This window comes from Entelurus aequoreus, linkage group LG01 (genome assembly GCF_033978785.1).
Source record: "Entelurus aequoreus isolate RoL-2023_Sb linkage group LG01, RoL_Eaeq_v1.1, whole genome shotgun sequence".
NCBI classification, from domain to species: Eukaryota; Metazoa; Chordata; class Actinopteri; order Syngnathiformes; family Syngnathidae; genus Entelurus; species Entelurus aequoreus.
Genome location: NC_084731.1, coordinates 72,032,128 through 72,055,165, shown reverse-complemented (window position 1 = coordinate 72,055,165; position 23,038 = coordinate 72,032,128). Strand labels below are relative to the sequence as shown.

The 23,038-nt window shown below is 42.6% G+C and overlaps 1 protein-coding gene across 1 annotated transcript in view; it reads right to left on the bottom strand.

Moving 5' to 3' along the window:
- Positions 1-23,038, bottom strand: part of si:dkey-11f4.7 (piezo-type mechanosensitive ion channel component 2) — a 237,469-nt gene that overhangs the window by 144,149 nt on the left and 70,282 nt on the right. The window contains exons 21-27 of the mRNA XM_062057601.1: positions 18,565-18,655; positions 17,453-17,574; positions 17,328-17,387; positions 9,154-9,302; positions 6,414-6,578; positions 3,516-3,557; positions 1,826-1,858 (exon numbers count right to left, since the gene is read on the bottom strand). Coding sequence (XP_061913585.1) covers positions 1,826-1,858; positions 3,516-3,557; positions 6,414-6,578; positions 9,154-9,302; positions 17,328-17,387; positions 17,453-17,574; positions 18,565-18,655 — 662 coding nt within the window. The remainder of the gene's footprint in view (positions 1-1,825; positions 1,859-3,515; positions 3,558-6,413; positions 6,579-9,153; positions 9,303-17,327; positions 17,388-17,452; positions 17,575-18,564; positions 18,656-23,038) is intronic.

Here is a 23,038-nt window from a genome sequence, read left to right as displayed (position 1 = left end):
GTAGAGTCCTTGTTTTCAGTGGCAGGATCATTGACACAGATGGTGAAGTTTCAGATATAACACTTTTGAGGGGTTTAAGCACCTGGAGGACCTCCTCTGCCACTCTCACATCATCATCAGACAGGTTGATGATGTATTTGACATTTTTCTTCAGGGTCTTGTGGGTCAATGCAGAGTATATAGCTGCCGGCTGCTGCAACATATCATAAGTGGAGTTCCACTTCGTTGGGACATCATGTATGAGCTTTATGAGTAGGCAGCTTTAGTATTTTTTGCTTTGTCTTAAGCACATGAGCAGCTGTTGTGCTAGGAAACCTCCTTCCTGATCCATCCTATTGACTGAGATGTGATGCCAAATTCACTACATGTGCAAAGCACCTACCTGTGGTCCCAGTCCTGCCTCATTCACTGCAATTATTTGATTTTTGGCATTATCACGTGTGACTGGGAAATCTTTATCTTCCATTCCTCCACTGCTTGTGTCAGTACCTGCGCAAGGTGACTCTCGTAGAGGGGGCGTGTCTTCTCATCTGCCAGTGTGCTGTGATAAAGTGAGCGCTTATCGTCACATTGTTTCCCTGGACGTCCACCAGTCTGTCGTGAGCGCAACAGATGATGCTCTGGATAGTTCCTCCACAACTTTTTTCTTCTCATGCTCATAAAGATCTGGCACAATCTTAGCGCTGAAGTGGGTGCGCGACGGGATGTCGTAACGTGGCTCAAGCACGTTCAGCATGTGTTTAAAACCCTCGTTTTGCACAACGGAGTCTGCTCCTATAAACACACCGATTGAATGGCGCGGGGCGTTCAAGCTCTTCCGTTACTCCGCTCGCCATGACCACGCTGTGTGTGTACTGAACGTGCATGCGAACAACCTTTTTGTTTTGTTTTATATATCAAACCGCGGATCACGTGTGTGCCTCCCCTCCCCACACCCAGACACATGCCTCTTTTCTTCTCTCCGGCGTGTGACAGGGGAAGATTTAGAAGAAAGACACCGCAGCGCATCTGTTTCTAGCCGATACTACATAAAAAATAACGTAAAATAACGCAGTAACGCATCATGTAGTAACGGTAACTGAGTTACTGAATATAAAAAAATAACACGTTAGATTACTAGTTACCGCCGAAACTAACGGCGTTACAGTAACGCGTTACTTTGTAACGCGTTAGTCCCAACACTGCAGATGACACAACATTACAACAGATTACACCAGATTACACCAGATGACACAATATTACACCAGATGATGCAACATCACACCAGATTACAAAAGATGATGCAACATCCCACCAGATTACACCAGATGACACAACATCACACCAGATTACACCAGATGACACAACATTACACCAGATGATGCAACATCACACCAGATTACAAAAAATGACACAACAGTACACCAGATGATGCAACATCACACCAGATTACAAAAAATGACACAACAGTACACCAGATGATGCAACATCCCACCAGATTACACCAGATGACACAACATCACACCAGATTACACCAGATGACACAACATTACACCAGATGATGCAACATCACACCAGATTACAAAAAATGACACAACATTACACCAGATGATGCAACATCACACCAGATTACGCCAGATAATGCAACATCCCACCAGATTACACCAGATGACACAACATTACCCCAGATGACGCAACATCACACCAGATTACACCAGATGATGCAACATCAAATGAGATGACGCAACATCACAAGAGATGATGCGACACCACGTGGGACTTCAGCCAAGAGCACATAGTTTGATGTGACATTGTGGTAAATATTATGAAATATTATCATTCTTACCTTTTTTGGAATTTGTCAATGTTTTCTTTGATGCTGCAAAAGTGAAAAAATACATTTTACTGCACAACCTGTAATCCAGTATGTAGTTAGAGTAGTAGTAGATGTAATCCAGTATGTAGTGAGAGTAGTAGTAGATGTAATCCAGTATGTAGTGAGAGTCGTAGTAGATGTAATCCAGTATGTAGTGAGAGTCGTAGTAGATGTAATCCAGTATGTAGTGAGAGTAGTAGTAGATGTAATCCAGTATGTAGTGAGAGTAGCAGTAGATGTAATCCAGTATGTAGTGAGAGTCGTAGTAGATGTAATCCTATATGTAGTGAGAGTAGTAGTAGATGTAATCCATTATGTAGTGAGAGTAGTAGTAGATGTAATCCAGTATGTAGTGAGAGTAGTAGTAGATGTAATCCAGTATGTAGTGAGAGTCGTAGTAGATGTAATCCATTATGTAGTGAGAGTAGTAGTAGATGTAATCCAGTATGTAGTGAGAGTAGTAGTAGATGTAATCCAGTATGTAGTGAGAGTAGTAGTAGATGTAATCCATTATGTAGTGAGAGTAGTAGTAGATGTAATCCAGTATGTAGTGAGAGTAGTAGTAGTTGTAATCCAGTATGTAGTGAGAGTAGTAGTAGATGTAACCCAGTATGTAGTGAGAGTAGTAGTAGATGTAACCCAGTATGTAGTGAGAGTAGTAGTAGATGTAATCCAGTATGTAGTGAGAGTCGTAGTAGATGTAATCCAGTATGTAGTGAGAGTAGTAGTAGATGTAATCCAGTATGTAGTGAGAGTAGTAGTAGATGTAACCCAGTATGTAGTGAGAGTAGTAGTAGATGTAATCCAGTATGTAGTGAGAGTAGTAGTAGATGTAATCCAGTATGTAGTGAGAGTAGTAGTAGATGTAATCCAGTATGTAGTGAGAGTCGTAGTAGATGTAATCCAGTATGTAGTGAGAGTAGTAGATGTAATCCAGGATGTAGTGAGAGTAGTAGTAGATGTAATCCAGTATGTAGTGAGAGTTGTAGTAGATGTAATCCAATATGTAGTGAGAGTAGTAGTAGATGTAATCCAGTATGTAGTGAGAGTAGTAGTAGATGTAATCCAGTATGTAGTGAGAGTAGTAGTAGATGTAATCCAGTATGTAGTGAGAGTCGTAGTAGATGTAATCCAATATGTAGTGAGAGTAGTAGTAGTTGTAATCCAGTATGTAGTGAGAGTAGTAGTAGATGTAACCCAGTATGTAGTGAGAGTAGTAGTAGATGTAACCCAGTATGTAGTGAGAGCAGTAGTAGATGTAATCCAGGATGTAGTGAGAGTAGTAGTAGATGTAATCCAGTATGTAGTGAGAGTTGTAGTAGATGTAATCCAATATGTAGTGAGAGTAGTAGTAGATGTAATCCAGTATGTAGTGAGAGTAGTAGTAGATGTAATCCAGTATGTAGTGAGAGTAGTAGTAGATGTAATCCAGTATGTAGTGAGAGTCGTAGTAGATGTAATCCAATATGTAGTGAGAGTAGTAGTAGTTGTAATCCAGTATGTAGTGAGAGTAGTAGTAGATGTAACCCAGTATGTAGTGAGAGTAGTAGTAGATGTAACCCAGTATGTAGTGAGAGTAGTAGTAGATGTAATCCAGTATGTAGTGAGAGTAGTAGTAGATGTAATCAAGTAAGTAGTGAGAGTAGTAGAAATGACTTACATGTCAGATACCAGCTGGACACAACTTCTCAGCTCCTCTTCTCTATGTTGGACAAAAGGAATCAAAACAACAGTAACTAGTCAAAAATGATACAGTATTTATTTTTACATCAATAAGAAGTAGAAAAGTACACAGTATTTATATGTACACTAGTAAAGCAAATATACAGTATTTATATTAGTAACTTGAAGAAAAGTACACAGTATTTATTCTAGTAATTTATAGAAAAGTATAGAGTACTTATATTTACAACAGTAACTAGTAAAGTGGTGGTCGAAGGGGCCGTTGGCGCAAATTGCAGCCACGCTTCCGTCAGTCTACCCCAGGACAGCTGTGGCTATGAAAGTAGCTTACCACCACCAGGTGTGAATGAATGATGGGTTCTACATGTAAAGCGACTTTGGGTACTTAGAAAAGCGCTATATAAATCCCAGGTATTATTATTATTATTATTAAAGCAAGTATACAGTATTTATATTAGTAACTTGTAGAAATGTACACAGTATGCATTCTAGTAACTAGTAGAAAAGTATAGAGTATTTATATTTACAACAGTAACTAGTAAAAAAAAAAAAAGTACAGAGTATTCATATTTGTAACTAGTAGAAAAGTCCACAGTATTTATATTAGTAACTAGTAGAAAAGAAAACAGTATTTATATGAGTAACTAGTAGAAGAGTACACAATATTTATATTAGTAAGTAGTAATAAAGTACACGGTATTTATATTAGTAAGTAGTAATAAAGTACACAGTATTTATATGAGTAACTACTAGTAATAAAGTACACAATATTTATATGAGTAACTAGTCAAAAAAAGTACACAGTGGTTATAAAGTACACAGTATTTATATTAGTAAGTAGTAATAAAGTACACAGTATTTATATTTGTAAGTATTAATAAAGTACACAGTATTTATATTAGTAAGTAGTAATAAAGTACACAGTATTTGTATTAGTAACTAGTAATAAAGTACACAGTATTTACATTAGTAAGTAGTAATGAAGTACACAGTATTTATATTAGTAAGTAGTAATAAAGTACACATTATTTACATTAGTAACTAGTAATAAAGTACACAGTATTTATATTAGTAAGTAGTAATAAAGTACACTGTATTTATATTAGTGAGTAGTAATAAAGTACACCGTATTTATATTAGTAAGTAGTAATAAAGTACACAGTATTTATACGAGTAAGTAGTAGAAAAGTACACAGTGTTTATATTAGTAAGTAGTAATAGCGTACACAGTATTTATATTAGTAAGTAGTAATAGAGTACACAGTATTTATATGAGTAACTACTAGTAATAAAGCACACAGCATTAATATGAGTAACTAGTAATAAAGTACACAGTATTTATATTAGTAAGTAGTAATAAAGTACACAGTATTTACATTAGTAAGTAGTAATAAAGCACACAGTATTTATATTAGTAAGTAGTAATAAAGTACACAGTATTTGTAATAGTAACTAGTAATAAAGTAGACAGTATTTATACTAGTAAGTAGTAATGATGTACACAGTATTTATATTAGTAAGTAGTAATAAAGTACACATTATTTATACGAGTAACTAGTAGAAAAGTACACAGTATTTATATTAGTAAGTACGGTAGTAATAACGTACACAGTGTTTATATGAGTAACTACTAGTAATAAAGTACACAGCATTAATATGAGTAACTAGTAATAATGTACACAGTATATATATTAAGTAGTAATAAAGTACACAGTATTTACATTAGTAAGTAATAATAAAGTACACAGTATTTATATTAGTAAGTAGTAATAAAGCACACAGTATTTATATTAGTAAGTAGTAATAAAGTACACAGTATTTATATGAGTAACTACTAGTAATAAAGTACACAGCATTAATATGAGTAAGTAGTAATAATGTACACAGTATTTATATTAGTAAGTAGTAATAAAGTACACAGTATTTACATTAGTAAGTAGTAACAAAGTACACAGTATTTATATTAGTAAGTAGTAATAAAGTATGCAGTATTTATATTAGTAAGTAGTAATAAAGTACACAGTATTTATACGAGTAACTAGTAGTAAATTACACAGTATTTATATCAGTAAGTAGTAATAACGTACACAGTATTTACAAATAACTACTAGTAATAAAGTACACAGCATTAATATGAGTAACTAGTACTAATGTACACAGTACATATATTAGTAGGTAGTAATAAAGTACACAGTATTTACATTAGTAAGTAGTAATAAAGTACACAGTATTTATATTAGTAAGTAGTAATAAAGTACACAGTATTTATATTAGTAAGTAGTAATAAAGTACACAGCATTATTTTGAGTAACTAGTAATAATGTACACAGTATTTATATTAGTAAGTAGTAATAAAGTACACAGTATTTACATTAGTAAGTAGTAATAAAGTACACAGTAATTATATTGGTAAGTAGTAATAAAGTACACAGTATTTATAGGAGTAACTAGTAGAAAAGTACACAGTATTTATATTAGTAAGTAGTAATAAAGTACACAGTATTCATATTAGTAAGTAGTAATAAAGTACACAGTATTTATATTAGTAACCAGTAATAAAAAACACAGTAACCAGTAATAAAGTACACAGTAACTAGTAATTAAGTATGTATAAGTACTCTGTGTGGTCGACTAAAATAAAACAAAACAAAATTCACGCAGTGTCAAAAAAAAGTAGGACAGTGGCTGTAGGCAACCTCCTGACCTCAATGTGTATATTTCTGGGGTCTGAATGTTGTACTTTCTAACAGAATATTTGTCCGACAGGAGTGATACCGCAGTACTTGCAGGAAGAACAGCAGTAGTATTGCAGTACTTGCAGGTACAACTGCAGTAGTATTGCAGTACTTGCAGGTAGAACAGCAATAGTTGTCACCTGCTGGCGGCCCTGACAGGAACCATATCCAGGTTGCTGAGGAGCAGGAAGTCCAAGTTGAAGTAGTGCAGCTGCAGGATGCAGGCCAGCAGGAAGGCAGCAGGAAGTAGGATGCGTGTGAACAGTTCCACCGTGTCGTAGCGCTCCAGACCCAGATCCCGCAGGCTGATTCACAGGGGACACGTTTAAAGGTGACAAACGTGGAGGGACACATTTAAAGGTGACACACATGGATGTGTGTCTGTGACATATTTAAAAGTGACACACATGGAGGGACACATTTAAAGGTGACACACGTGGAGGGACACATTTAAAGGTGACACACGTGGGGGACGGGTGTCTGTGACACATTTAAAGGTGACACACGTGGGTGTGTGTCCATGACACATTTAAAGGTGACACACATGGAGGAACACATTTAAAGGTGACACGCGTGGGTGTGTGTCTGTGACACACGTGGAGGGACACATTTAAAGGTGACACACTTAAAGGTGACACACGTGGAGGGACACATTTAAAGGTGACCCACATGGGTGTGTGTCCGTGACACATTTATAGGTGACACACATGGAGGGACACATTAAAAGGTGACACACATGGAGGGACACATTTAAAGGTGAGACACTTGGGTGTGTGTCTGTGACACATTTAAAGGTGACACACATGGAGGAACACATTTAAAGGTGACACACGTGGAGGGACACATTTAAATGTGACACACGTGGGTGTGTGTCCGTGACACATTTAAAGGTGACACACATGGAGGGACACATTTAAAGGTGACACACGTGGGTGTGTGTCCGTGACACATTTAAAAGTGACACACATGGAGTGACACATTTAAAGGTGACACACGTGGGTGTGTGTCCGTGACACATTTAAAGGTGACACACGTGGAGGGACACATTTAAAGGTGAGACACTTGGGTGTGAGTCCGTGACACATTTAGAGGTGACACACGTGGAGGGACACATTTAAAGGTGAGACACTTGGGTGTGTGTTCGTGACACATTTAAAGGTGACACACGTGGAGGGACACATTTAGAGGTGACACACGTGGAGGGACACATTTACAGGTGACACATGTGGGTGTGTGTCCGTGACACATTTAATGGTGACACACATGGAGGGACACATTTGAAGGTGACACACGTGGGTGTGTGTCCGTGACACATGTAAAGGTGACACACATGGAGGAACACATTTAAAGGTGACACACGTGGAGGGACACATTTAAAGGTGAGACACTTCGGTGTGTGTCCGTGACACATTTAAAGGTGACACACGTGGAGGGACACATTTAGAGGTGACACACGTGGAGGGACACATTTACAGGTGACACATGTGGGTGTGTGTCCGTGACACATTTAATGGTGACACACATGGAGGGACACATTTGAAGGTGACACACGTGGGTGTGTGTCCGTGACACATGTAAAGGTGACACACATGGAGGAACACATTTAAAGGTGACACACGTGGAGGGACACACACGTGGTGAGACACTTGGGTGTGTGTCCGTGACACATTTAGAGGTGACACACGTGGAGGGACACATTTAAAGGTGAGACACTTGGGTGTGTGTCCGTGACACATTTAAAGGTGACACATGGGAGGGACACATTTAAAGGTGACACACACATGGAGGGACACATTTAAAGGTGACACACATGGAGGGACACATTTAAAGGTGAGACATTTGGGTGTGTGTCCGTGACACATTTAGAGGTGACACACGTGGAGGGACACATTTAAAGGTGAGACATTTGGGTGTGTGTCCGTGACACATTTAGAGGTGACACACGTGGAGGGACACATTTAAAGGTGAGACACTTTGGTGTGTGTCCGTGACACATTTAGAGGTGACACACGTGGAGGGACACATTTAGAGGTGACACACTTGGAGGGACACATTTAAAGGTGACACACACATGGAGGGACATATTTAAAAGTGACACACGTGGAGGGACACATTTAAAGGTGAGACACTTGGGTGTGTGTCCGTGACACATTTAGAGGTGACACACTTGGAGGGACACATTTAAAGATGACACACACATGGAGGGACACATTTACAGGTGACACACGTGGAGGGACACATCTAAAGGTGAGACACTTGGGGGTGTGTCCGTGACACATTTAGAGGTGACACACGTGGATGGACACATTTAGAGGTGACACACTTGGAGGGACACAGTTAAAGGTGACACACACACATGGAGGGACACATTTAAATATGACACACTTGGAGGGACACATTTAAAGGTGAGACACTTGGGTGTGTGTCCGTGACACATTTAGAGGTGACACACTTGGAGGGACAAATTTTAAGATGACACACACATGGAGGGACACATTTACAGGTGACACACGTGGAGGGACACATTTAAAGGTGAGACACTTGGGGGGGTGTCCGTGACACATTTAGAGGTGACACACGTGGATGGACACATTTAGAGGTGACACACTTGGAGGGACACAGTTAAAGGTGACATACACATGGAGGAACACATTTAAAGGTGAGACACTTGGGAGTGTGTCCGTGACACATTTAGAAGTGACACACGTGGAGGGACACATTTAGAGGTGACACACTTGGAGGGACACATTTAAAGGTGACACACACATGGAGGGACACATTTAAATATGACACACTTGGAGGGACACATTTAAAGGTGACATACACATGGAGGGACACATTTAAAGGTGAGACACTTGGGTGTGTGTCCGTGCCACTCACCCTTCCTCCGACATGCCCATGATTTGTCTGAAGAGCGCCGACACGCTCCTGAACTGGTACATGTAGATGGTGATCAGCACCAGCATGGAGTAGCCCACCACCACCGCCCAGAAGGTCTTCAGGTAGCGACGCCACAGGTCAAAACGCACCTGGGAGTGGCGCCAAGGATCAAAATCCCATAATTTTTACGTTTAAACATACACATTTAGCTAAAAAACTAGCATGAAATGCTAACATGCTAATGTTAGCATGCTAATATAACCGATGTTAACATACTTCCAAGATGGTGCCAAGTACCAAAGATCGTGATTTTGAGGCTTTAAAATACACATTTAGCAAAAAAAGATATTATCACACTATCAAGATGGTGCCAAGCATCAAAATCCATGATTTTTACATTTAAAAATGTAGGTTAACACATGCAAAAGTAGCTAAAAACGCATGCGATCAGATAAGAGTAAATAGAGTACTTGTAGGTGTAAACATAAAAAATTAGCTAAAAAGCTACCATAAAACATCAGCATGCTGACGTTAGCTTACTATCAAGATGGCACCAAGCATCAAAATCCATGATTTTTAGTTTTAGAGGTAGCTAAAAAGCTAGCAAAAAAAACGTTAGCATGCTAGCGTTCTCAGCACTATGCTAACAGTTAGTGTGCATCAGCGTTAGCAACCTCCATACATTATGTTTGTTTTCATTCAGCCCACAAGATGGCAGTATCTGCATCTGATGTAATATCTGTCCTACAAATTACTGGGTGTGCAGTGGACATCGAAGTGGTGTAGTACCCTCAAAGATGCTGACCATGTCCAAGTAAAGAACTCAAGGCCATTAGCATCTCCTTGCTAAGTGCTGGCATGTTTGAAAAGTCAGCACAAATGCGAGGCGGCCAAAGAAAAACAAACGACACCAAAAAAAAAAACAGTTCTGTGCTGGGAACCTCTGGCCCAGGCTAATGTTAGCTTGCTATATTGGGAACAGTGAGCATACCTGTGAGATGGAGGCATGTCTCAAAACCCGGGAATTTTAGGTTCAATTGATCAAAATGAGCTCAAAAGCTAACATAAAATGTTGGCATGCTAATGTCAACACTAGAAAATTTAAAAATAAGGAAGCCACCGTACTTTGAAGATGGTGCTGAGTGTCTGAATCTGTGAGTAACTGTACAAAATGAGCTTAACATGCTTACATTAAAATGTAACACTTAGCATGTGTGCTAACGATGGCATGCTAACAGTTAGCATGTCTTGCATATCAAGTAACACGGCTGTAAGGTGTATGGCTGCGGAAGTAAGGAAAAAAGTGAAAAAACAGCAAAAAAAGTGTCACGTACCAAGTTATTTGACTCTGGGGTAAACGGAAGCAAATTTAGCTAAAAAAATATCATGCTTATTTAGCTGCAAGCAAGCTAACGTTAGCATGCTATCAGTTTGCTTGTGTCGAAAGTTGACAAGTGTGTGAACAATATGAGACGTTAAGCACCGAGCTATGTGAAAGAATGGCTGAGCTACAAGAGGAGGTAATCTTGTCTTCTTGGTGTTTGTCTCAGAGCAATTGTCCATTAAAAGGGTATGTACCCATTCAATTGGCCCATTTTTTATTTTTTATTTGTGAATAGCGTCAACATGGCAACACAAAAATGTTGCCACCTTAAAGGCCTACTGAAATGATTTTTTTTTTATTTAAACGGGGATAGCAGATCTATTCTATGTGTCATACTTGATCATTTCGCGATATTGCCATATTTTTGCTGAAAGGATTTAGTATAGAACAACGGCGATAAAGATTGCAACTTTTGGTATCTGATAAAAAAAAGGCTTGCCCCTACCGGAAGTAGCGTGACGTAGTCAGTTGAACATATACGCAAAGTTCCCTATTGTTTACAATGATGGCCGCATGAAGTGAGAGAGATTCGGACCGAGAAAGCGACAATTTCCCCATTAATTTGAGCGAGGATGAAAGATTTGTGGATGAGTAAAGTGCAAGTGAAGGACTAGTGGGGAGTTGAAGCTATTCAGATAGGGAAGATGCTGTGAGAGCCGGGGGTGACCTGATATTCAGCTGGGAATGACTACAACAGTAAATAAACACAAGACATATACATACTCTATTAGCCACAACACAACCAGGCTTATATTTAATATGCCACAAATTAATCCTGCATAAAAACACCTACGTGTTTGTTATGCTAGCTCCTAGCTCCTCTGCTAGCTCCTAGCTCCATAGAACACGCCAATACAATTCAAACACCTGATCAACACACACAATCACTCAGCCCAAAAGACCGTTCACCTAACCCAAGGTTCATAAAGCTTATATATTTTTAAAAAGTTACGTACGTGACGCGCACATACGGTCAAGCTATCAAATGTTTAGCAGCCAAGGCTGCATACTCACGGTACCTGATATTCAGCTGGGAATGACTACAACAGTAAATAAACACAAGACATATATATACTCTATTAGCCACAACACAACCAGGCTTATATTTAATATGCCACAAATTAACCCTGCATAAAAACACCTGCGTGTTTGTTATGCTAGCTCCTAGCTCCTATGCTAGCTCCTAGCTCCATAGAACACGCCAATACAATTCAAACACCTGATCAACACACACAATCACTCAGCCCAAAAGACCGTTCACCTAACCCAAGGTTCATAAAGCTCATATATTTTTAAAAAGTTACGTACGTGACGCGCACGTACGGTCAAGCTATCAAATGTTTAGCAGCCAAGGCTGCATACTCACGGTACCTGGTATTCAGCTGGGGACGACTAAAACAGTAAATAAACACAAGACATATATTTACTCTATTAGCCACAACACAACCAGGCTTATATTTAATATGCCACAAATTAATCCTGCATAAAAACACCTACGCCTTTGTTATGCTAACTCCTAGCTCCTATGCTAGCTCCTAGCTCCATAGAACACGCCAATACAATTCAAACACCTGATCAACACACACAATCACTCAGCCCAAAAGACCGTTCACCTAACCCAAGGTTCATAAAGCTTATATATTTTAAAAAAGTTACGTACATACGCAAAAAAAAGTTGCGCACATACGGTCAAGCGATCAAATGTTTAGAAGCCAAAGCTGCATACTCACAGTAGCACGTCTGCGTCTTTGTCATCCAAATCAAAGTAATCCTGGTAAGAGTCTGTGTTGTCCCAGTTATCTACAGGCGTCTGTGTATCGAAGTCAAAAGTCCTCCTGGTTAGAGTCTCTGTTATCCGAGTTCTTCCATCTTGACTGCATCTTTCGGGAATGTAAACAAAGAAGCGCCGGCTGTGTACTGTTGTTGCTGACTACGTTCGAAAAATACGTCCATTTCGCACCGACAACTTTCTTCTTTGCTTGCTCAGCTTCTTTCTCCATAATGCAATGAACATGATTGCAACAGATTCACGAACACAGATGTCCAGAATACTGTGGAATTATGAAATGAAAACAGAGCTTTTTCGTATTGGCTTCAATGTGGAAGGCATACCCGTGTTCCCCGGGCTACGTCACGCGCATACGTCATCCTCAGAGGCGTTTCGAACCGGAAGTTTAGCGGCAAATTTAAAATGTCACTTTATAAGTTAACCCGGCCGTATTGGCATGTGTTATAATGTTAAGATTTCATCATTGATATATAAACTATCAGACTGCGTGGTCGGTAGTAGTGGGTTTCAGTAGGCCTTTAAAGTACCACCATAGGCGCGAGTGAAACCTTTCCGACGGTATAACATATGTGCAGTGTTGGCTTAGTTACTGAAAACCAGTAACTAGTGTAGCCAAGTGTCCTGGGTTCGCCTATACAATGTCCTTATATAATAAAATAATAAACGGGAGACATAAGAGCAGGTTCGGTAGCCACCGCCTCTTTAATGTTATTCTTCACACACCTCCTTCCACAACAACACACACCCTACGTCACAGCCCTACGGCAACTCTGGAGGGATAAAACTCCTCCTCCTTACCTAACACACTCAGGTAACTTGGAACATCCTGAACAGTTTGTTACATATGTCCCCCCCTCAATTAGAAACGTCCCCGTTTCGACACAAACAAAATAGGTAACAACCAAGGGGAAATAGAGCAGAGAAAAGAAAAAAAAAAAATTCAGTCTTAAATGCACAAATAACAAATCAACAATATTTTTATCTGATCAACAGTATTGCATAGGCTAGAACACTGGCCCCTCAAAACATGCAAAAATCTTGCAGATGCGAAGGAGGTCGCACCACTCGCCCCCTGCGAGATAATCCGGGCCTAAGCCCCAAAGAATCCCCCCACAGTCCATTGTCCAACTCCCCGCACTGTGGGACCTGGGGAGGTGGTGAAGCCTCCACAGTAGGGAAGCTCCCAAGTGGGAAGGGAGAGGAAGGCACCTCCTGCGCCTGCAAAGGCAACGTGCACGGCTTCAATCTGTCATGATGCACTACTTGGGCTCGCTCCATCAAGTCCAGAGGGTCGATGATGCGGTATGTCAAGCCCGCTTCCCCTCCAGAGACCAGCACCTGCATCACTCGGTACGGGCCCTTCCAGTGCGGCGCCAACTTAGTACGGCTTTCAGTGGGGTTATTCAGCCACACCAACGCGCCCTCTTTGTGGGCCCGATGACAGCACTTATCATAATACATTTTCTGTCTCTCATGAGCCTCCACTGAATTAAGCCTGGCTGCACTGAAGGCCGACTCCAGCCGTTCAGCCATGGCTGAAACATAGTCCGTCAGGATGCCAGAGCCCCGGGAGTCCAGGACACTAGAGGGCAGCAGTGTCTCTGCAGGAACCCGGGCCTCACGCCCGTGCATGAGGTAAAAGGGGGTGAACCGGGTGCTGGCGTGTTTGGATGTGTTGTATGCAAAGGTGACCTGCCTCATATACGTGTCCCACTCACCCCCGTGAGAAATCAACATTTTAGCTAACTGGTCAATCAAAGTCCGATTATGACGCTCCACCATGCCATCAGACTTGGGGTTATAGGCAGTGGTGCATGTTTTTTTTATTCCAAGCAACTGGCACAGTCTCTGGATGACTTCCGCTTCGAACTGGCGACCCTGATCGCTATGCAGGATCTCGGGGACACCATGCACCAACACATAGTCCTCAAACAGGCAGCGAGCGACAGTGTGAGCTGTTTGGTTGGGCAGTGCATACAATGTAACAAACTTAGTGAAGTAGTCCTCCACCACAAGAACATATGTGTTCCCCCGGGACGTTAAGGGCAACTCCAGAATGTCCATGGCCACCCTCTGGAGGGGGCGACGAACCTGGAAACCCCCCATAGGAGCCCTTGGCCCGGGGACTGGGCGCCGGCGGGTCTGACACGCTCTGCACTGCTCACACCACCGTCTGATGTCTCTCAGCATGAAGGGCCAGTAGTAAGATTGCCGGGCCCTTTCCCACACACGTTCCGCGGAAAAATGGGCAGCGGCCGGCCCCCCATGTAACTGTTGTAGAAGCTCCGGCACCATGGAGGCGGGAACCACAACTTGAATTTGCGGCTCTCCCACGGTCGCAGGCGGTAATGTACGACACAACAACCCCTCCTTAACCGACAGTCGGTGAAACTCAGTCCATAAATTCCTTACACCGGCGGAAGACCCGCGTGGGAGTACGCGAGGCCGAAGGGGAACGCCCCGTTACAGCCAAGCCAGCACTGTACAAATGTCTGTGTCCTGACGCTGTAGTGACTGCAGCTCTCCCTCAGCACCACAGAGAGAATATTGAGAGGCCATGTCTGCCTCTTCTACGTCAGCGGACGGACAGCCATCCAATGCCCCCACGGAAGCCACAGTGGGCAGTCCTGCTGTTGTAGTGCCTAGCTCTTTAATGTTATTCTTCACACACCTCCTTCCACAACAACACACACCCTACGTCACAGCCCTACGGCAACTCTGGAGGGATAAAACTCCTCCTCCTTACCTAACACACTCAGGTAACTTGGAACATCCTGAACAGTTTGTTACACTAGTTACAGTTACAAGTTACTTTATTTCAAAAGTAACTCAGTTACTAACTCAGTTACTTACACCAAAAAGTAATGTGTTACTGTGAAAAGTAACTAGTTACTTTTGTTTTTCTTCTTTAAAAAAAAAAAAAAAACTCCTATTAATGCCCTTTTAGCCTTCATTTCAGTACTGTTATTGCACTGGAGAATAATACAATCTGTTGATCAACTTGACATGCATTTGCATCACTGAACTCTGCTAAGCAATGTGGTCTACATACAACACACAAAGACAAAGATATGTTTCAAAGGGCCAATTTATTTCAGGCCAGAACAAATTGAAAAAACTATTTTAAATAGCTGCAACATAATAACATACATAAGTAACAAACAGCATAATAACAACATAGCTGTAAACCTGGCTTCACCTAAGGAAGGCACACGTGACATACACAAAGCCTAACCAGGCAGATTTTAATTGTTGTTTTGGGCAGTAGACGGGATCTTTGATTCAAGACACAACTTACATTTAACTAAAATGTTCTTTTCTTTGTGCTCGACAAAAGAAAAGTAGTGAGAATGTCTCCATGTTAAAAAACTTCTGGCTTCGCCATGATGTCTTGTTAGTTGTTATGAGAGTAGCGTATGTGTGTGTGTGTGGCCCTTTAAGATATGACAGCATGTGAGGTGAGTGAAGTCAGTGAGTGAGTGGGCGAGAGAGGTGAGGGAGCGCAACAGTGAGTGCGTGCAGGTGCCCTAGCTTGGTGGATGGCTGCGTGCGAGACCCCAATAAAGTCACAAAGTTGCAACAAACCGCCGGCCTCGTCATTCACCCTCGAGTCCGTAGCTGTAAAGACCCACTGCCGGGTAAAGTGAAGGTTGTTAGCCCCGAAGTACATAGGCCCTGGAGGAACGTCTCCCCTGCGATCCTCGACTACGGTCTGGAAGCCCCCACATCGCCCCCACCCACACAAAGCACGCCTTTTCTTTTCCTTGTGACACAGAAGGATGACACCGCAACGCTCCAATAAAACACACTCAGATCTTCTGTTTCTAACCGATACTACATAAAAAATAACGTAAAATAACGCAGTAACGCATCATGTGGTAACGGTAACTGAGTTACTGAATATAAAAAATAACGCGTTACTATGTAACGCGTTAGTCCCAACACTGCATATTTGGGGGTTCGTTGGCCGGTTAGTCGCGTATTAATCGTAAGAAAAACGTGCGGAACTATAATAATAAAAGTTAAAGTATGAGGAACAATACTATGGGCTGCTTGCATTGCAGCAGGCCCATAATTATAACACAGGAAAAGTTAGCGTACTTCTGAGATGGCGCTTAGTACCCAAATCCATGATTTTTTTAGGGTCAAACATACAAAATGAGCTAAAATAACACTATCATGCGTTTGCATGCTAACGTTAACATGATGACATAAGAAGAGTCAGCGTACTTCTAAGGTGGTGAAAACCATGATTTTTAGGTCCGCACGAATACAATTAGCAAAAATGCTAGCATTAAAGGTTGAAATTTGCATACTTTTAATATGGCAGCAAATATCAAAATGCATCATTTTTAGGTTGGAACATGTAAAATTAGCTAAAATGCTAGTATAAAGTGTTAGCATGCTAGCACGTAACCAGAGGAGGAAATACCGAAAGAGTAATGTTGTTGGTCTATCTGTGTTGGCCCTGTGATGAGGTGGCCACTTGTCCAGGGTGTACCCCGAATGCAGCTGAGATAGGCTCCAGCAGCCCCCGCGACCCCAAAAGGGACAAGCGGTAGAAAATGGATGGATGGGGTCATATGTTTATATTTTATATAGTAAAATAGCTAAAATGGTCAAATGTAAAAAGTTAACATGCTAGCACCTAGCAAGATAGCATGTCCTGAATGTACGGTTTAAATCGCTGGAGAAAGGAGGAAACTCAGAAGATGTCATGTCACCTCATTTCCTGAAAAAAATCTACACATTGTAAGGGTGCATACCTAATGAATAGGGCCTAGTGTACCTAATCAACAAGCCCTTTGAGGGTCTTTTCCCTTACTAGCGTGGCCATGGGAACAGGAAATGTTCCAGAAATTAAGTAGCGCTGTAGGCGCCATCAAGACCTTCCCAAGGATGTAAGATATGTTTGGCTTCTTTGGCCAGATCCTGCCCTATTAAAGGCGGAATAAGAGATGAGACAGAAGAAGAATGAAGGTGAGGGCTGAGTTGTCACACCTGATAGAGCACCACGAAGGAGAGGAAGAGGACAATGTAGAGAATCTTGTAGACCACTACCTGGACAAGGGAAATGTTACTAGTACTGGACTTTAGTAGATAGTAGTACTGGCAGTACTTCTTACCTTTCCCGAGAAGCTAACCACAAAGAACATGGAGCAACAGAAGAGGATCCAGTACTTGACCAGGACTCCTTTCACTCCTGAGATCAGCATGGCCACCATCGCTGAGGGCTGATTTTCTTCTGCTGGAAGAAGAAGAAGGACAAGAGGAAGACACAAGGGAAGAAGAAAAGGAAGAGGAAGAGGAAGAAGAAGAAGAAGAAGAGGAAGAAGAGAAAGAAGAAGAACAAGAACAAGAAGAAGAAGAAAAGGAAGAAGAAGAAGAAGAAGAAGAAGAAGAAGAAGAAAAAGAGGAAGAAGGAAAATAAGAAGGAGGAAAAGGAAGAGGAAGAAGAAGAAGACGAAGAAGAAGGAGGAGGAGAAGAAGGAGGAGGAGGAGAAGAAGAAGGACAAGAAGAAGAAGAAAAGAAGAAGAAGGTAAGAAGAGGAAGGAGAAGAGGAAGACACAATGGAAGAAGAAAAGGAAGAGAAAGAAGAAGAAGAAGAAGAAAAAGAAGAAGGAGGAAAAGAAGAAGGAGGAGGAGAAGAAGGAGGAGAAGAAGGAGGAGAAGAAGAAGAAGAAGAAGAAGGATAAAAGGAAGAGGAAGACACAACGGAAGAAGAAGAAAAGGAAGAGGAAGAAGAAGAAGGAAGTGAGGAAGAGGAAGACACAACAAAAGAAAAAAAAGGAAGAGGAAGAAGAAGGAGGAGGAGAAGAAGAAGGAGTATGAGAAGAAGAAGAAGGAGAAGAAGAAAAGAAGAAGATAAGAAGAAGGAGGAGGAGGAGAAGAACAAGGAGGAGAAGAACAAGAAGAACAAGGAGGAGAAGAAGAAAAGAAGAAGATAAGAAGAAGGAGGAGGAGGAGAAGAACAAGGAGGAGAAGAACAAGAAGAACAAGGAGGAGAAGAACAAGAAGAACAAGGAGGAGAAGAACAAGAAGAAGAAGAAGAAGAAGAAGAAGAAGAAGAAGAAGAAGAAGAAGAAGAAGAAGAAGAAGAAGAAGAAGGAAGAGGAGGAGGAGGAGAAGAAGAAGAAGAAGAAGAAGAAGAAGAAGAAGAAGAAGAAGAAGAAGAAGAAGAAGAAGAAGAAGAAGAAGAAGAAGAAGAAGAAGAAGAAGAGAGCAAAGACTACTTACCTTGGACAGATGTGGTCTTCAGACTCTGCTCCTCCTGGCGCTCCTTCAGCTGCTGACCAAACATCAACCAGAAACTGAAGGAGTAGAAAACCTGCCCAGAAATATGAAATCATCAATATAACTTCATCTTTACCTCATTATATACAGTATGTATATACAGAAATATGACATCATCAATATAACTTCTTCTCACTCAAGTAGCACCTCACATGTCATGGAGGCACAGAGGACAAGGCCCCAGCCTTGGCAGCATCATCTGTGTGGCCAGGTGGGGCCCAGCTACAAACTGTTCTTAACTCTGCCTCATTCAGGTGTGGCTCTCCTCTTTGGCAAGGCAGGTGCATCAGGCGGTAAGTGAGACTTCCAATATTTCCCCATTAGGACATTACTGGTGAAAGGTTTTGTTGATGTTGTGTTTCGCTTGTTTTACAGGCAATTACCTATGACGTGTAAAGAAGTGTGCTTTGTGAAGGATTGAGAACCCCGGATGGGAGGTTTTTATGTTTGTTGATCAAGACTTTAAGTTTGATACTTCCACACTCTGCCCTTCCTTCCTAAAAGGACTTGTGCAATAAATGCCCTTTTCAGATTTCTGCAAACCATATCCTGTGTCTTGGTGAGAATCAGGTGCCACAATGTATATATACAGTATATATATATATGTATATATAGGTAACTTTTGTGCCCGTCGCAGATTGTCCATAATGAACACCATGTTCAAACATAACGGTGTCCATATGTGCACTTGGCACCAGGACACCCTAGGCCGCAGTTCCATGATCGACTTTGTAGTTGTGTCGTCGGATTTGCGGCCTCATGTTTTGGACACTCGGATGAAGAGAGGGGCGGAGCTTTCTACCGATCACCACCTGGTGGTGAGTTGGCTGCGATGGTGGGGGAGGATGCCGGACAGACCTGGCAGGCCCAAACGCATTGTGAGGGTTTGCTGGGAACGTCTGGTAGAGTCTCCTGTCAGAGAGAGTTTCAATTCCCACCTCCGGAAGAACTTTGAACATGTCACGAGGGAGGTGCTGGACATTGAGTCCGAATGGACCATGTTCCGCGCCTCTGTTGTCGAGGCGGCTGATTGGAGCTGTGGCCGCAAGGTAGTTGGTGCCTGTCGTGGCGGTAATCCTAGAACCCGTTGGTGGACACCGGCGGTGAGGGATGCCGTCAAGCTGAAGAAGGAGTCCTATCGGGTTCTTTTGGCTCATAGGACTCCTGAGGCAGCGGACAGGTACCGACAGGCCAAGCGGTGTGCGGCTTCGGCGGTCGCGGAGGCAAAAACTCGGACATGGGAGGAGTTCGGGAAAGCCATGGAAAACGACTTCCGGACGGCTTCGAAGCGATTCTGGACTACCATCCGCCGCCTCAGGAAGGGGAAGCAGTGCACTATCAACACCGTGTATGGTGAGGATGGTGTTCTGCTGACCTCGACTGCGGATGTTGTGGATCTGTGGAGGGAATACTTCGAAGACCTCCTCAATCCCACCAACACGTCTTCCTATGAGGAAGCAGTGCCTGGGGAATCTGTGCTGGGCTCTCCTATTTCTGGGGCTGAGGTTGCTGAGGCAGTTAAAAAGCTCCTCGGTGGCAAGGCCCCGGGGGTGGATGAGTTCCGCCCAGAGTTTCTTAAGGCTCTGGATGCTGTGGGGCTGTCTTGGTTGACAAGACTCTGCAGCATCGCGTGGACATCGGGGGCGGTACCTCTGAATTGGCAGACCGGGGTGGTGGTTCCTCTCTTTAAGAAGGGGAACCGGAGGGTGTGTTCTAACTATCGTGGGATCACACTCCTCAGCCTTCCCGGTAAGGTCTGTTCAGGTGTGCTGGAGAGGAGGCTACGCCGGATAGTCGAACCTCGGATTCAGGAGGAACAGTGTGGTTTTCGTCCTGGTCGTGGAACTGTGGACCAGCTCTATACTCTCGGCAGGGTCCTTGAGGGTGCATGGGAGTTTGCCCAACCAGTCTACATGTGTTTTGTGGACTTGGAGAAGGCATTCTCTGAGCCCTCCTGTGGGGAGTGCTCAGAGAGTATGGGGTATCGGACTGTCTGAGTGAGGCGGTCCGCTCCCTGTATGATCAGTGCCAGAGTTTGGTCCGCATTGCCGGCAGTAAGTCGGACACGTTTCCAGTGAGGGTTGGACTCCGCCAAGGCTGCCCTTTGTCACCGATTCTGTTCATAACTTTTATGGACAGAATTTCTAGGCGCAGTCAAGGCGTTGAGGGGATCCGGTTTGGTGGCTGCAGGATTAGGTCTCTGCTTTTTGCAGATGATGTGGTCCTGATGGCTTCCTCTGGCCAGGATCTTCAGCTTTCACTGGATCGGTTCGCAGCTGAGTGTGAAGCAACTGGGATGAGAATCAGCACCTCCGGGTTGGGGAGGAGACCCTGCCTCAAGTGGAGGAGTTCAAGTACCTCGGAGTCTTGTTCACGAGTGAGGGAAGAGTGGATCGTGAGATCGACAGGCGGATCGGTGCGGCGTCTTCAGTAATGCGGACGCTGTATCGATCCGTTGTGGTGAAGAAGGAGCTGAGCTGGAAGGCAAAGCTCTCAATTTACCGGTCGATCTACGTTCCCATCCTCACCTATGGTCATGAGCTTTGGGTTATGACCGAAAGGACAAGATCACGGGTACAAGCGGCCGAAATGAGTTTCCTCCGCCGGGTGGCGGGGCTCTCCCTTAGAGATAGGGTGAGAAGCTCTGCCATCCGGGGGGATCTCAAAGTAAAGCCGCTGCTCCTCCACATCGAGAGGAGCCAGATGAGGTGGTTCGGGCATCTGGTCAGGATGCCACCCGAACGCCTCCCTCGGGAGGTGTTTAGGGCACGTCCGACCGGTAGGAGGCCACGGGGAAGACCCAGGACACGTTGGGAAGACTATGTCTCCCGGCTGGCCTGGGAACGCCTCGGGATCCCCCGGGAAGAGCTGGACGAAGTGGCTGGGGAGAGGAAAGTCTAGGCTTCCCTGCTTAAACCTCGGATAAGCGGAAGAAGATGGATGGATGGATGGATGGATACATTGTATTTGTTCATATTATTGTTACTGTATTTGTTTACATTATTATTACGGTATTTGTTTGTAATATTATTACTGCATGTGTTTACATTATTATTACTGTATTTGTTAACATTATTATTACTGTATTTGTTTACATTATTATTACTTAAATTGGCACAGCAACATGTAACGCAGTGGTCCCCAACCACTGGGCCGGTCCGTGGACCGATTGGTACCGGGCCGCACAAAAAAATAAAATAAAAATTAAAAAATAAAAAAAATTTAAAAAAATTATTAAATCAACATAAAAAACACAATATATACGTTATATATCAATATAGATCAATACAGTCTGCAGGGATACACTCCATAAGCACATATGATTGTATTTATTTATGACAAAAAAATTGATTAAAAACAAATAAAAATAAATACCATTACCCCCCCAACCCCCACCCCCCGGTCCGTGGGACTAATTTTCAAGCGTTGACGTACTGTACGTTACCTTTTTGTTATGATGATGCAACATGTAACGTACAGTACTTTACCTTAGTGTTATGATGATACAACATGTAACACACTGTGTTACCTTAGTGTTATGATGATGCAACATGTAACGTACTGTACGTTACTTTAGTGTTATGATGATGCAACATGTAACATACTGTATGTTACCTTAGTGTTATGATGATGCAACATGTAACATACTGTACGTTACCTTAGTGTTATGATGATGCAACATGTAACGTACTGTACGTTACCTTAGTGTTATGATGATGCAACATGTAATGTACTGTACTTTACCTTAGTGTTATGGTGATGCAACATGTAACGTGCTGTAGGTTACCTTAGTGTTATGATGATGCAACATGTAACACACTGAATGTTACCTTAGTGTTATTATGAGGCAACATGTAACGTTCTGTACGTTACCTTAGAGTTATGATGATGCAACATGATACGTACTGTACATTACCTTGATTCCCAGGTGGATGCAACATGTAACGTACTGTACGTTACTTTGGCTCCCAGGTGAATGCAACATGTAGCGTACTGTATTTTACCTTGGCTCCCAGATGGATGCAACATGTAGCGTACTGTACGTTACTTTGGCTCCCAGGTGGATGCAACATGTAGCATACTGTACGTTACCTTGGCTCCCAGGTGGATGCAACATGTAACGTACTGTACGTTACCTTGGCTCTCAGGTGGGTGGATGCAACATGTAACGTACTGTACATTACCTTGGCTCCCAGGTGGATGCAACATGTAGCGTACTGTACGTTATCTTGGCTCCCAGGTGGATGCAACATGTAGCGTACTGTACGTTACCTTGGCTCCCAGGTTGATGCAACATGTAGCGTACTGTACGTTACTTTGGCTCTCAGGTGGGTGGATGCAACATGTAACGTACTGTACATTACCTTGGCTCCCAGGTGGATGCAACATGTAGCGTACTGTAAGTTATCTTGACTCC